The 14,037-nt window shown below is 42.5% G+C and overlaps 3 protein-coding genes across 9 annotated transcripts in view; all 3 read right to left on the bottom strand.

Annotated features, from left to right (window-relative positions):
- Positions 1-13: 13 nt before the first annotated feature.
- Positions 14-1,459, bottom strand: LOC129828437 (Ig-like V-type domain-containing protein FAM187A). Its single transcript, XM_055889488.1, has one exon. It carries the CDS (start codon positions 1,455-1,457, stop codon positions 162-164), a length of 1,296 nt encoding a protein of 431 aa, XP_055745463.1. The 5' UTR covers positions 1,458-1,459; the 3' UTR covers positions 14-161.
- A 314-nt stretch (positions 1,460-1,773) lies between these two features.
- On the bottom strand, positions 1,774-9,803 carry LOC129828459 (coiled-coil domain-containing protein 103-like). Of its 6 annotated transcripts, XM_055889508.1 has the most exons (8): positions 9,460-9,803; positions 7,098-7,222; positions 6,708-6,953; positions 6,284-6,604; positions 3,938-6,148; positions 2,936-3,082; positions 2,703-2,841; positions 1,774-2,331 (listed from the first exon to the last, which is right to left on the bottom strand). In XM_055889508.1, exons 6-8 carry the CDS (start codon positions 3,079-3,081, stop codon positions 1,786-1,788), a joined length of 831 nt encoding a protein of 276 aa, XP_055745483.1. In that variant the 5' UTR covers position 3,082; positions 3,938-6,148; positions 6,284-6,604; positions 6,708-6,953; positions 7,098-7,222; positions 9,460-9,803; the 3' UTR covers positions 1,774-1,785. The 6 variants fall into 6 exon arrangements, with proteins under 6 accessions (XP_055745483.1, XP_055745489.1, XP_055745472.1 ...); XM_055889514.1 differs by having other exon boundaries at positions 6,284-6,953; positions 9,438-9,803; XM_055889497.1 differs by having other exon boundaries at positions 6,284-6,953.
- A 114-nt stretch (positions 9,804-9,917) lies between these two features.
- LOC129828287 (integrin alpha-3-like) overlaps positions 9,918-14,037 on the bottom strand; it is a 44,194-nt gene continuing 40,074 nt past the window's right edge. Inside the window, exons 22-26 of one of the 2 annotated variants that reach the window (XM_055889471.1) lie at positions 13,856-13,969; positions 13,641-13,739; positions 13,311-13,436; positions 12,892-13,059; positions 12,330-12,418 (exon numbers count right to left, since the gene is read on the bottom strand). In XM_055889471.1, the coding sequence (XP_055745446.1) occupies positions 12,952-13,059; positions 13,311-13,436; positions 13,641-13,739; positions 13,856-13,969 (447 nt within the window). In that variant the 3' untranslated portion in view covers positions 12,330-12,418; positions 12,892-12,951. Of the gene's footprint in view, positions 12,419-12,891; positions 13,060-13,310; positions 13,437-13,640; positions 13,740-13,855; positions 13,970-14,037 lie in introns of both variants that reach the window. The other variant, XM_055889470.1, reaches the window with a different exon arrangement.

Raw genomic sequence — 14,037 nt, 5'->3', positions numbered from 1 at the left:
TTTTTGACACACATTCCTACATCATGAGCACACTTTATTAACACACTTTCATTCTTTAGCTAAGATTTAGACAAATTGGAAGTAAAGACAATCATACATTTCACAAAATGATTTGTTCAAAATAACTCAAAAAGAAATTTCATCGAGTGTCAAGCAGATTTCTAGTATTTGGCTACTTTTGGTCTCACTGTGCGCCAAGTATACTTCAACAGCACTATCAAAACAAATACCCCAGTCATCCCCCCGTAGCAGAGGAGAATAATCCTCAGGGCATAGAGAGACTCAGGGTCAGAGAGCAGACGCTTGTGGCCCAGACGGTAGTAAACCCCCAGCCTGATCTCAGCAGCCCTCTTCCCCTGGATCCAGCAGTAGTAGGACCCTCTGTCGTCCTGTGTTGCTGGGCTGAAGTGCAAGTGGTGGCCTGTGTCTATGAACAGACGGAAGGTCACGTTCAGACCCTCCATGTACTGGGAGCGATACAGAGGCCTAGAGCCTTGGTCCCAGGCTACCGCGTGCTGAGGTTTGGCTCCAGGGCAGGAGAGGATGAGTGGGGTGTCCACTGGGTGGTTGTGGTAGTAGACAGGGACTCCTTGAGCTGCTTGGTTGTTGTCGCCCAGGAACTCCAGCAGGGCCTGTTGTTCTGGCTGGGGGATGGACTTGGGGGGGCAGGGGACCTGGCAGCTCCGCACCCCCAGCTCTGCCCCCTGGTGGTTGGTCTGGGTGAGGCCAAAGCGTTGGGGTACAGCGGAGGAGCCGCAAGAGGCCACCGTCTGAGATGTCCACCTGTAGCGCACGTGGAGGTAGTTGCTCTTCACGTAGCAGAGCCCTACGCGAGTCTGCTCACCCCGGACGCCACAGCGGTCACACACGGACCACGGCCAGAAGCTGGTGAACACCTGGTAGAGTGGAAGATCCTGGTTGGATCTCGAAGCCGCCCTAGCCGCCATTGCTGCTGCTCTCCCCCGTCTCTGGGCACGACTCCAGGGAAAGGACACCCTGTGAGCCTCTTGGACGTCCACGTCATAACCATAGAAGAAGTCCCCCTTGGTCGTCCCACAGAGGTAGTGGCCCGAGTCTTCCTTCTGGGCCCTAAAGATGAGCAGGCTGAAGAGGCGGATGGAGAACCTGCTCCGGAGGTCCCCTCCCCGGCCCACTTTGGATGAGTCCACCACAGAGGTGCCCTGGAAGTCAGTGAGGGCCCTGGTGTCTGGGCTGCCCAGCTTTTTCTGGTAGTACCACACCACAGAGTGGGCCTCCTCAGGCTTACAGTGACAGGGCAGCTCTATGGTCATGTCAACTAAATAGGCAGCATTGTCAAACACAAGGAAGGCAGGACAGGCCCTACTGGCAAAAATGTCCTCCTTGTCTTCAGGGGCCTCATAGGTAGACAGTAGGGAGAAAGAGAGGGTCTGGAGGAGGAGTAGCAACAGGGACATGTGTTTTAAAGGCTTCATCATGTCCCTAGCCCCATCGTTGTCATCTCAAGTTATCCTTAGTCTATCTAGATATGCTATGAAAGGGCCATTACGTATTCTAGAATGTTCAGAGATCCACAAAGATATTCTCTGGTTACCATGGTAGTTATTGTCATTTCACTTTGACACTGCATTGCATAGTGGTGAACATTGTCTTTCATATAACTTATACATATTATACACTTCAGAATAAAGAACAAACAAATTATATTAAAGTTTTTGCAACCACATTAAGCTCTACAATGTATAGTAACAGTCATTGTTATTTCTGAAAAAAAAACAAGTCCAATATGGGTTTGAGTAATGTTTCTTACTGAGGAGGAGAGACCGTTTGCACCCCATACAACTGCATTATACCATTTAAAGTTTCAGTATCACTGCTTCTTCCGGCAGCCTCACTGGTCTGTCCTGGAAACAGAGTCTCTGGCTCAGCATCTTGTGTCTCTTTAACCTCTTCCACATTACTTCCATGGACAATGACATCCCCTTTGGATCCTTTGACACTGCTATTCCCTGCTGCTGATGCTTTCCTCAGGTTCTGAAACAGCTCTCCACATGCCTCCCTCTCAGCCCGGCTCAGGAGGCACATATTGAGGCCAAACCTGGGGGTCTTGGACAGCCCCTCCAGGACCCCTATCACCGTGGCCTCATCCCCAGGCTGGAGACCACTGGAAAGGAACACAAGAAATTCCCCCAGTAGTCCGAACCCCACCTCAGCCCTGAAGATGTTCTGAAGGCCCTCTCCCCCTAGGGAGAGCAGGAGGTTGTATTTATCTTCTGGGTTTTCACTGCCGAACCTGCGCCAGTCCCGGCTGAACTCTGATGCTGTCCTGGGCTGGAACTCGGACAACGGAGGCTTAAAATAACATACAGGAGACACTGTGCGTCAATTACTAATTTCATGATATTGTTTGTTGTTCAGATTGCAGAAATATGCTTTGTATGCCTGTTTGGTAACATCCTTGCCCTATAGTATGAATATAAATTGTCTAATATAAAACTAGGAATCTATATCCAGGGTTCTCCCCAGGATTTTTAACGGCAATCTAGAGAAGAAAAAAAAAAACACCCTACTATGGTGTGGTGCTTGGCATTAAATTATATTTCAAATATATAATAAAATGACAGTGGCGCAGCCAGTCCACAAGGTGGCGCAGCACCACTCATATAACCCTGATATTGGAATGGAGAGATGTTTGTGTTGGTGTGTGGTGGCAGAAGTCTAACCTTTAGGCCGATTTCATCACAGCTAGTCTGGTTCTGCCCTTTGTCAGTGGAGGCGAGAGCATTCCAGGGCTGTTTGCGGGGAGCTCCGGTTTTATCCTTCCTGTCCAGTGGTTTCAGGTTGGATGCCAGGACTATGTCCCTGAGAGGGTTGAAGGTCAAAACAAACTATTCATTTGTGAAACAACAGTGTGTAGGATATTAAATTGAAAAGAGAATCAGCCTAGCCATCTCACCTAAACTCCTCGTAAGTTCCGACCTTCTGGTGTAGAGCCCGAAACTTTGCATCATTTTCTCTTTGATATTTCTTGTCCGCTTCAACAGCAGACTGCAACTCCCGCTCCAGCGCTGAGAAGTTTATAACCTCAGGAGAGTCACCCATCCTGCGAGACAAGACAAGACATGACCCGTGAACCAATGGAATCTCTTTTTAGTTCTGTGAAGCAGACACTGTACTCAGAATTGCCTGACAATCAGACTGTGATACTGTACCTCTGGTACAGTCTGAGATTAATGTCATATCTTTGTTTGGGAAATGTCCTATCACAAGCTCTACAAGCCAGAATGTTGAATAAAATTATATTTTGACTTACTTTACTGGTTGTCCGTGCGGTCTTTTTGCAGGTAGGAATGTGAGACTATATCCACAGGAAAGAATGATGAAATCAACTTTTCAATGCAGTAGTGGCTTCAGATTTCGATCCCTTAAAGCATGCATAGGACCATGCACCCACTGCGCACAGACATCAAGTCAATTCACCATCTACTCCACATTGGTTAAATGTAATGTTATTGAAATGGAGTGGAAACAATGGTTGAATCAACCAGTGACTGCCTAGTGGGTAAACACATGCAGGAGCTTGGCAAGTATGAATGCATGTATTTTCATATTGTGCACATGCTTCAGGTGATAGAAACCTGAATTTACTATTTTTCCAGGGCTTTGAAAAGTTGATTTAATTACACATTCCTGTGGATGTCTTTACATTCCTACCTAAAAAAGGACCAAGCCACAGTTAAATGTAATTTAATTCAACATTCTGGCATGAAGAGGTCTTGAGAAGAAATGTTTCTGATCCAAACACGTTTATGCCGACGTAGAATTCTATCCAATTCCACGTCGGATCTTCAGGCTATACGTCTCAGAACTGCTTGGAGAATCAACTCCAACTATGTTGCCAGATAGAAACCTTTATAGACTACATTTTATTTCATTGATAGCGCGGTGGTGAACTTACCTGAGTTTTAGGTTAGCTAGCTAGTATTATTTTGATGAACAAGCTTAATATCTGGACGTTGTTGTTTGTGCTGTAGCCTGATGCAAGTCCGTGTCCCCTTCCTCAAACACACGTCGTCACCATGACAACTTGGGTAAGGAAGGTACTATTTTAGGCTGGTTGGGACGTCCCTAGACGATTGAATTTGAAAATGGGGTAAGGATTTGGGTTTAAGGTTAGGGTTTTAGCAAAGGTAGCAAAGATGTTTGTTATATCTGTGTTTTAAGGTAGGGACCTTCCAAGGATCCCGGATTGCACGATCCGTGTGAAAAGCCATGTGTAACACAACTTCAAAATAAAAGTTCCCCACGATATGAAAGACCCAGCAACAAATGTTTGTCCACAATAATGAACATCTTGGTCCGTATCAGTGACGTCATACTAAAAAAAAAACTTTGTTCAGTCCTGTTGCACCTTTGAGAGTTTCTGGGCTTTTCAATGATATCACGTGTGTCTCGGCGTGTGAAATTGATAACTTTCTCTTACTGGTTCGTCAAATTGGCTGCCTATCACAATTACCACATTTTATGGTAAAACGAAGTTGTGTGTGTAATTACAATTTTTGTGAGTTTGATATTAAAATAGTTTTTAGTAAGGAAATATCTCAGGTATAGCTTGGGGTGTTTTCAAAAAAGTTGTATAATTTCTTCATATTAAATAAGAGCTTGTTTATAAATGTCTAATGTAGAGGACATCAGGGTGTGCCAACTGTTATTTTCTGTACACATTTACTGTAATGCTACACTTTTATATATACTAACCAAGTCCTAATGTCCACATACCATACACACACACGCATATATATATATATATATATATATATATAAGGCCTCCCGAGTTGTGCAGCAGTCTAAGGCACTGCATCGCCGTGCTAGAGGCGTCACTACAGAACCGGGTTCGATTCCAGGCTGTCTCACAACTGGATTAGGGGAAGGTTTGGCCGGGGGGGGGCTTTACTAGGCTCATTGCACTCTAGCAATTCCTTGTGGCAGGCCGGGTGCCTGCAGGCTGACCCGGTCATCAGTTGAACAGTGTTTCCTCCGACACATTGGTGCGGCTGGGTGTTAAGAAGTGCGGTTTGGCGGGTCATGTTTCGGAAGACGCAATGATCAATTAACCTTTTAAAATGATCAACTTGGATTAGCTAAAACAACATGCCATTGGAACACAGGAGTGATGGTTGTTGATAATGGGCCTGTACGCCTATGTAGATATTCTATAAAAAAGCTGCCATTTCCAGCTACAATAGTCATGTATAACATAAACAATGTCTATACTGCATTTCTGATCAATTTTATGTTATTTTAAATGGACAAATTTTGGGGCTTTTCGTTCAAAAACAAGGACATTTCTAAGTGACCCCAAACTTTTGAATGGTAGTGTACACCGGTATATAAAAAAAATATAAAAAAGCATTTTATATTTAAGACTCGGCAAAGTCATGACAACTACTGTTTTGGTTCAGTGATAGTATAGGCCTGTAGGTAGGTCTACAACTGGGTTGGAAGAACAGCTTTTTAAAGTCGGATGGTCCATCAACATGGAATCAATTTCCAAAACATATGAAATTGCAGAAACGTCTTAAATTGAATGAACGTAAAACCAAAAGGCAAGAAGGCAATACTGAAATAGCCACTGGCTCTGGTGTTGTAGAGGCCACAATGCATTGAAATAGCCACTGGTTTTGTTCAAGGCGGAGGAAACCTAGAGCTGGTAGGCAGATGGGGGGTGTTTGAGGGCAGAGCGCTAGTGCACTGAAGGTCACAGATGGTGAGCAGGTGGATGATGGGCACAGGGGGCCACTGATGTTGACTTGCTTTTTTTGTGTAGTACTCTCAATGTCCATGTGTTATTCCACACACTGAGACATTCAATGGGGTGCCTTCCTCTTCCAGCAGCATGTGCCATGTCCACGCTCTCCTATGGAGCACTTTGCAGGGCGTGCCCGTCCCCGGTGAAACTTTGCTGTTGGTCCAGGTTTGGTTTTGCCAAAGTTTGATAGAGTGGCTATGAGTTCACTGTCTGTTTTCATCTTCTTGAAGCTGGAAACAAAAGATGCTACTTCAGGCCTGAAACTCACAGGATCCTCCCTCATCTTCTTTTTGAGGTCTTCAAAGATCTCCATCCAGTCTTCATCTAACGTCACCCCCTCAGCTGGTTTTCCAGATGTACCTTGAAGAGCATTACAACCATAGTATTAGAATTACAACCATCATTCAGATTACCAAATGAGTTATAGGTATACAGTCTTCAAATTGAAGCCCTTCACTTAATATCAGATATATTGTGGTGACATTGTAGATTTACCTAAGCTGTTTACAACAGAAACGGGAGCACACTCGATTTCAACAGTGTCCTCAGAAGCGTTGCCACAGTCTATTGTAGGAGGAGAGAATTACAATCATCAGACAACCAGATTGTTAGTCTTCTATATTGCCTGTCAGGGATAATGTTGCGTAATTGTGGATTTATTCAGTTATTGAGGAACATTTATTCAGTTACATGAAAACATAGCATTCGGGTGAACATTCTTCCTCATTGCAGTTATCCAGATTGTCGTTAGAATCATCAATCTTCTTCTCTACATTCGACGCACCCCATGCTTCTTTGAAAAGCTTGTGGTACAATCTGTAATGGACAAATGAGGAACACACCTAAAGCAATAGATTTCTGGTGATGGCATGTAAATACACTATATGTATCAGCAGTTGAAGTGTGTCAAGCAACTGACTTGTAGCAGAATTGAAGGTGGGGCAAATGGAGCAGTCCACAGAGGCATGCACACGGTTGTCTCCATACTCCACTTGCAACTCATATTTGATCATCTTTAGAGCTGAGAGTGGCCTATTTCAAACAGCTTTGTCAATTTCTCAATGGTGTCCGCTGACACATTTCACCTCTTCAGCACCTGTCAGACTGTGGTTGTCGTTATTCCTTAGATACCCATGAAAGAGGTAACCTTCTTTCATATGGAGATCTGCAGACGTACAATGAATGGGGTTAAAATAAGCGAATTTCAAGCTACTTTCTGAAAACAGGAACTATTAGGCCAACTTAAAAACTTTGTTTTGACTCGTCTTATGATAGTGTGGGTAAATTGTGTTGCACTTATATTACTAACCTTGATTCTCTTCGTTGGGTATGAATAGACCTCTTCGGGATGAAGTACATTATTGCACCACCACATGTGTTGTTGGTACTTATGGCCGAACTGGACCTTGTATTATGCTGGCATTTTAGGTCCACCTGTAGAAGAAGTAAATCAAATGTTAATTTCAAATTATGTTTTTTTAACATGGGTCAACTTACTCTTATTACATTTCATTGTAAATTGTATGGCCCTTGGAAGCCCAGGCTTCTCATGTTTCAATAGTCAAGTGAACGAGACAGGATTTGGAGGAGATGGCCACACGAGGCTATAGGCAGGTAGCCTAGCGGTTAGAGCGTTGAGACAGTAACCAAAAGGTTGCTGGTTCGAATACCTGAGCTGTCAAGTTGAAAACTCTGTCGATGTGTCCTTGAGCAAGGCACTTAACCCTAATTTGCCTCAATTTTGCTCCAGGACCCTGTACCCTGAAAAAAAAAAATCCTTTAACTAGGCAAGTCAGTAAATAACAAAATCTTATTTACAATGACGGTCTAACCCCAGCCAAACCTTAACAATGCTGGGCCAATTGTGCCTTATGGGACTTCCAATCGCGGCCGTTTGTGATACAGCCTGGAATCAAACCAGGGTCTGTAGTGATGCCTCTAGCAGTGCCTTAGACCGCTGCGCCACTTGGGAGCCCACTATGACTGATTGTAAAACACATTTCACTGCATGTGACACTACATTTTTTTCTTTAAGACTCCATAATGTTTAATCTGTGTGTTATACAAAGGACAGATTGGTGTCATATTAAGCTTTACCGCTTGCGCTGTATTATGAGTCGTTTTTAGATTTTAAGAAAACATTTCTTACATTAATATAAAAAATTATCGATCTCTGCTAGTTTTAAAGTCATGGTCCATTTTATACAGAGAAATTGGCATAGGCAATCACAGCCCTCCTTTTACTTGTATCATTGCACATCCTGCAAATCACCTGCAGAGGGCGACACATTTGAAACCACTTTCACATTCACTGTTGGTAACGCTTACAAATTGGATCTCTAAAACTAGCAGAGATCCCACTCTGGAACTTTGATTTGCCCGTAGAGTAGCCTACATTATGCTCAACGCTATACTGAAAAAAAATAGCCAAATCTAAAAGTTTAAATTTCCAATATTTCGTGTTTAGAATTTTCAATATTCATAAATGAATTGCTATTGAAATCAAAATACTACTCACATTAGAACAAGCGGCAACGCTTCATATGACACCACACATTATGGTGTCTTATGAGGCCTGGGTAAGGCCAAAATGTCACAAATGTTCCAATTTCAATTAATGATCAATTATGCTTTAAGATACAAAATATATGTCAACAATCCTTCCTCCAAAGGACCCTTCTATGGATAAAATTTCGTGAAAATCCCCCAAATCATGGTCCTGTTTTTTTCTAGTTTCATCAGGAATCACCCTGCTATAAACGGTTTGATACATAAGGGACGAATTTACTCTATACTTGTTAATCCTGTCAGCATTGGGATAGGTCTGATGTTCTCTGGAGTCCTTCAACCACTTGTGGACCTCTTCCTCAGAGCAGTTTCAACTTCTGGAAGGATCTGAAATGTGTTTCTCCCACTGGTTGGTATGAGCAAAGTGAGGTCATAGTTCTCGGCCTAGAGTCTTACAAATGATTAACCAAGTTTGTTATCAAACTCTGGTCCACGCACATGCACTGCAAGCTGCGCGTACATCCAACGCATGCGCATGGACCAGAGCTAGTCGTCTACTATGCATACCTTCATATACAGTCATTGAGGCATTCAGAGAAAGGTTTGCCTGCAATATAGCAACAACTTTACTTTGGTGAGTTACGAATGTAAAGTATATTGAAACAACATCGGTTAAAAAGGCGGCAGAGGCAACTTGTGGCTGTTGTCGCGCGACATACCAGGTCTACTAGTTAGTTAGCTAGTTAACTTTAACTGTAGCTATTACGCTACAGTAGCTTTAACAATTCTGTGAATAAATCATTTTGTACAGTGTATTCTTATATTTTTTACAATAAGGAGATAGATGTAACAAAAAAATGGTGTGGGTTGGTATAATTTGTTGTCAACAAACAACGCATTCAAAGTTGTATAGCGGCCGAATAAGACACCGGGTAGGGAGAGGGCTATTTCATTCAATTTTTCACTCACCACGTTTATTCCGAAAATGTCTGTTCTCACTCTGGTAGCCTATGGACAAACATTACGAATAAGCTACGTGGTGAGTTGATCGTGCTACTTTGTATGCGTTGTTTGTTGGCAACCTTGTACTTTACGTTTTTAGAACAGATTCCTGTTGGAACGTTCCACAAATTATACCCACCCTAACAGAGTTATGACGTTACCTCGGCTGTATCACATCCGGCCGTGATTGGGTGTCCCATGGGCGGCGCACAATTGGCCCAGCGTCGTCCGTGTTTGGCCGGGGTATGCCGTCATTGTAAATACACATTTGTTCTTGACTGACTTACCTAGTTAAACAAAATACAAATAAAACGAGCTGCCGTTAGCTAACTCCGGCTGGCTACAAGTTGTTAGCTAACTTGATCCTGCCTCCAAAGTGTGTGTGGTCACCTCTGCACGATCACTGTCCTGTTCTTTTCATTCACAAACTCTCAATATTTCCTCAAAGATAATTTTAAGGTAGCTCGTTTGTTTACATTGAGAGGTAACTTAACCTCTGACTGGGGAATCATTTCCGGTGAAATGTATGTACATTGAGCCTTCAAAATAAAGGTCCCCTGTACATCATTTTTGTGTACAGGGGACCTGTAGTGTTATAAATGATAGTGTAGAAAGGACATACAGCATGTAAAAATACTTTAATATAAATGAGGTACAGAAGTAGACAACAGAAAAAACAACAATGAATTGAACCATCATGGTTGAGTATACACATAGAAAAAAGCATCAGTGACGCTATACAAATAACTACAAACAGAGACAACAGAACAGCATTAAACTGCACTCAGGCAATTGGCCCCCAATTCCCACACCACGTACCAGCTGTTAATAGCTGTCCTTTAGGGAGCTTTGTAGGCTCACACTTGACATTTGTTTTTTTTAAGCAACCAACATAAAAAAACATCACAGTTTACTATAAATTACTACAGTACATACTTACTAAATAATACTACAGTACTTGCACTATAATTAAAGCAAACTGTAGTATACTATACTACACACCGTAGTATCCCTTGATCATGTGTAGAACTTACTATAGAATGTTGTAGTATACTGTGAAATACTACAGTAATGTATGCAAAAACACTACACTTTTTGAACTACAGTAAATAATACAGTATTTAATTTGCATATATCTATTCCCTTCCCCCATATCGCAATTTGTGCCACTGAAAAAAAATTGAAACCTAAATGCCAAATATAGACCATATATTTTGCCCCTACAGGTTACTATCCATTCAGATACCAATAGGTTATGGAAAATGTAGTAGTGCTCCAGTAGGTTTCCTAAAGGAGAAAGCCTCTACAGTAATACTACTACAGTAAATACTATATTATATACTACAATATTTATATGATAGTTAACTGTAAATACTGCAGTAAACACTACAGTAAAATCCTCAAACACTTGAGTGAATACCGTAGTATTTATAACATAGTATATATGCTATAGTATTTTTTCATGTGGGAATGCCTACTTTCACTATGTCACATACTAACAAAGACATGTATACAGTTAACAGCCAAGCACAGTGCTCCCAGTCCCAAATTAATTTGGTGTATGCCGTTGATAGTTAGGAGAGAGTTCTGAAATTATAGTCCTACTCTCTATTTTCTAGATTGATCATATTATTTTACAGAATACACACAAACAAAGCAATCAGACAACGACCAAACCATTAGACCTGTAGTTTACAATACATGTACATGGAATGTTTTGAAATGACCCCAACCTCACAGTTCTCTGTGATTGAATCTTCTCCATGTTCCTTTCTTCTTGGTTCAGGAGTGGCAGTAGTGCCTTGGAACACTACTGTGTGAACCACTTCATCAGTCGATCTCTGATCCATTCCTCAGAATTAGGCCACTGGGATCAAACATACTGTACTTTCTATTGGCACATTTACATCCATCACTCAACTTGGGCTCATACAGTGTAATACATCAGACAATTAATGTAAACAAATCACATACTAGTTTAAAAGCATCGTTTTAAAATCGTTTTGAAAGCATTTCTATTCAAACCACAGTACAAAATGACAGGACGTGCAAATATCAGTCGGTTCAATTTGGAAAGATCAAATCATAAGATAAAAATAAAGCGCTTTTAGCAAATCTAAAACTGTTTCAAATTAGTCTTTTACAATCCACATACAAAAAAGCACATTTGAGTATACAAAACATTAAGAATACCTGCTCTTTCCATGACATAGACTGACCAGGTGAATAAAAGTTTAAGCTATGATCCCTTATTGATGTCACTTGTTAAATCCACTTCAATGAGTGTAGGTGAAGGGGGGGAGATAGGTTAAAGAAGGATTTTTAAGCCTTGAGACAATTGAGACATGGATTTGTATATTGTCTATGTGTGCCATTCAGAGGGTGAATGGGCAAGACAAAATATTTCAGTGCCTTTGAACGGGGTATGGTAGTAGGTGCCAGGCGCACCGGTTTGTGTCAAGAACTGCAACGCTGCTGGGTTTTTCACGCTCAACAGTTTCCCGTGTGTATCAAGAATGGCCCACCACCCAAAGGACATCCAGCCAACTAAACACAACTGTAGGAAGCATTGGAGTCAACATGGGTCAGCATCCCTGTGGAAGGCTTTCAACACCTTGTAGAGTTCATGCCCCGACGAATTGAGGCTGTTCTGAGGGCAGAAGGGGTGAGGTGCGCAACTTAATATTAGAAAGGTGTTACTAATGTTTGGTAGCCTCAGTGTATATTCTTATTGACATCAAAACAACTAACATTAAAAATACAATTCTAGAAAATAATATTTTGGTCCAGAGCATTCAATCTTGTACACTATAAGGAATGTGGCAGTCATAACACCATCAGTCCTGTTCCCAAACAATGTCCACAAATCCAGACTTGCGCCCAGCCAATGCATATTGAGATGGAGTTTCTCAATAAGAGTAGTGGTAGTGTTGAAGGTATCAGTCAGTAGTAATGCTGCATTTCAGTCCAGTTTGTGATCCAGTGCTTCTTTCTTTTATTGGGGTTTGGCTCCTCGATGAGGAACCCCTCATTTACCTGGTAGCGCTCCTCTTTGCCAATCTTCACTCCCTGGTGTATTGGCATCATCTTGAAGTGGTTGGGCCGCTTGAAAAAGCCACACTGTGGGACAATGGTAGACGACACAAAGTGAACATTTGAAAAGCGTAGACTTTGGGTATTGTCATGTTATTTTTTAAAGTATTTCTACTATTGGTGCCACCAGTATACATTTTGCGACGCAATCTCAGTCCCGCTGTTGTTTAGATACTTGACAGCTTTCTAATGTATGAAATATATGATCAAATCACCACACAACCAATAAACTCAAGCTCTGCAAAGCTGGTTAGGTAGGAGAAGAGACTAAATAGTTAGCAATGGGGAAAGGGTTGGAAAAATAGTTAAATAATCAGACAAGTCACAGCCTCTGAAATGCTGTTTCCCCTGTGGATAGATACTCTTGATTAAGAGAAACCATTAGATCATTTATAATTTTACAGCAAGAGAGGAAGACTGAAGTTAAGGAAAGCCAGTGCAAGCTGCAAAAAGCCGTTGGAAGCTGCAAGGAGTCACAGATGGAAGGACTATTATTTTACCGAGGAAACCCAGTGCATTGTTCCAGAGGCCCACAGGGGGACCTCCCTCCCCCAGCCTCACTACTCCTCAGTCAGCCTCTCCACCTCCGACGGCTGGGTCTTCATCTCAGCTTTCTGGGCCTTGGCCTCGTACATCTCCCTGGTGCTGGCCCTCCTGAAGAAGCCACACTGAGGAGGGGAAGGCGGTCAGAATAACAAGTCAAACTGGATCCATTGTGGATCCAAAAAGGTGGACCTTTCGAACCAGTGGACAGTAGAAGTCTCGCGGTACCCGTACCATCTAACAGTTTGTGTGGATTTGTTGTTGGAGGCGAAAATGAATCTCCATTCTCCTCTTTCTGCTAATGTCAGTGTAGGATATTTGTTCAATTGGACCTAACTGGCAGACCATTGTAATAACTAAAATACTGGATCGTTACCTTCCACATAAGGAGGATGATGAAGGCCAGAAGGAGGACGCCAGCGACAGCAGACACGATGATGATCCACAGGGGAACCTGGTACGTAGACTCCTCCCCCAGCTCTGGGTCTATATTCAGGGTGAACTACACAGGGGATATCAAACAGAGGACATTAACTATGTCTGCATTTAGGCTATATGTAAAGGTGTATCCTCAATTATTATTCTGTATATTCCTCTATCATTCATCATCATCATCATCATACAGTAATCACCATGGAAATGACCTTTAAATTAGTATGGATGTAGCCTAGCTTTTGTTACAGTATGACTGGTATGGCGTCATTACCTCTGTGCTCTCAGTGTTCATCCTGATGGTGGGTTTGTCTGTGACCAGTTTCAGTGTGGCCTTGCCATTCACTGTCACCCGCCACGCTTCCCTGTAGTCCTATGGAAACACAACACATAAACAGGGCTTTATTGGTACACCCATTCCAGTCACTCTAATGAAGCCGGGGAGAAAGTTCACATTAAGACTAGACCACTGTGCTTTGGTGACTTTACCTCCAGCATGGTGCTGTTCCACACTCTGGCCCTGACAATGATTGTCGCGGTGTTGTTCATGTTGCGGAGAGGGCAGATGAATTTCACACAGTGAGCAGTGCCCGTGACACAGTCCTACAGACAACAGCAGTTGTAAGGGAGTTAGCACCAGTACACCATTTGGGCATACACATTTCAGTTGA

The sequence above is a fragment of the Salvelinus fontinalis genome, chromosome 2 (genome assembly GCF_029448725.1).
Source record: "Salvelinus fontinalis isolate EN_2023a chromosome 2, ASM2944872v1, whole genome shotgun sequence".
NCBI lineage: Eukaryota > Metazoa > Chordata > Actinopteri > Salmoniformes > Salmonidae > Salvelinus > Salvelinus fontinalis.
The sequence above is the reverse complement of the archived record's forward strand: the minus strand, read 5'-3'. Positions and strand labels throughout refer to the sequence as shown.

Bases quoted from the DNA above. Each gene is read 5' to 3' on its own strand.
- LOC129828437 (XM_055889488.1), bottom strand. From the start codon at position 1,457: ATGATGAAGCCTTTAAAACACATGTCCCTGTTGCTACTCCTCCTCCAG.
- LOC129828459 (XM_055889514.1), bottom strand. From the start codon at position 3,081: ATGGGTGACTCTCCTGAGGTTATAAACTTCTCAGCGCTGGAGCGGGAG. The intron at 2,842-2,935 runs GTGAGATGGCTA...CAACCCTCTCAG, and splicing joins GGAACTTACGAGGAGTTTAG to GGACATAGTCCTGGCATCCA. The intron at 2,332-2,702 runs GTTAGACTTCTG...TGTTATTTTAAG, and splicing joins GTGATGAAATCGGCCTAAAG to CCTCCGTTGTCCGAGTTCCA.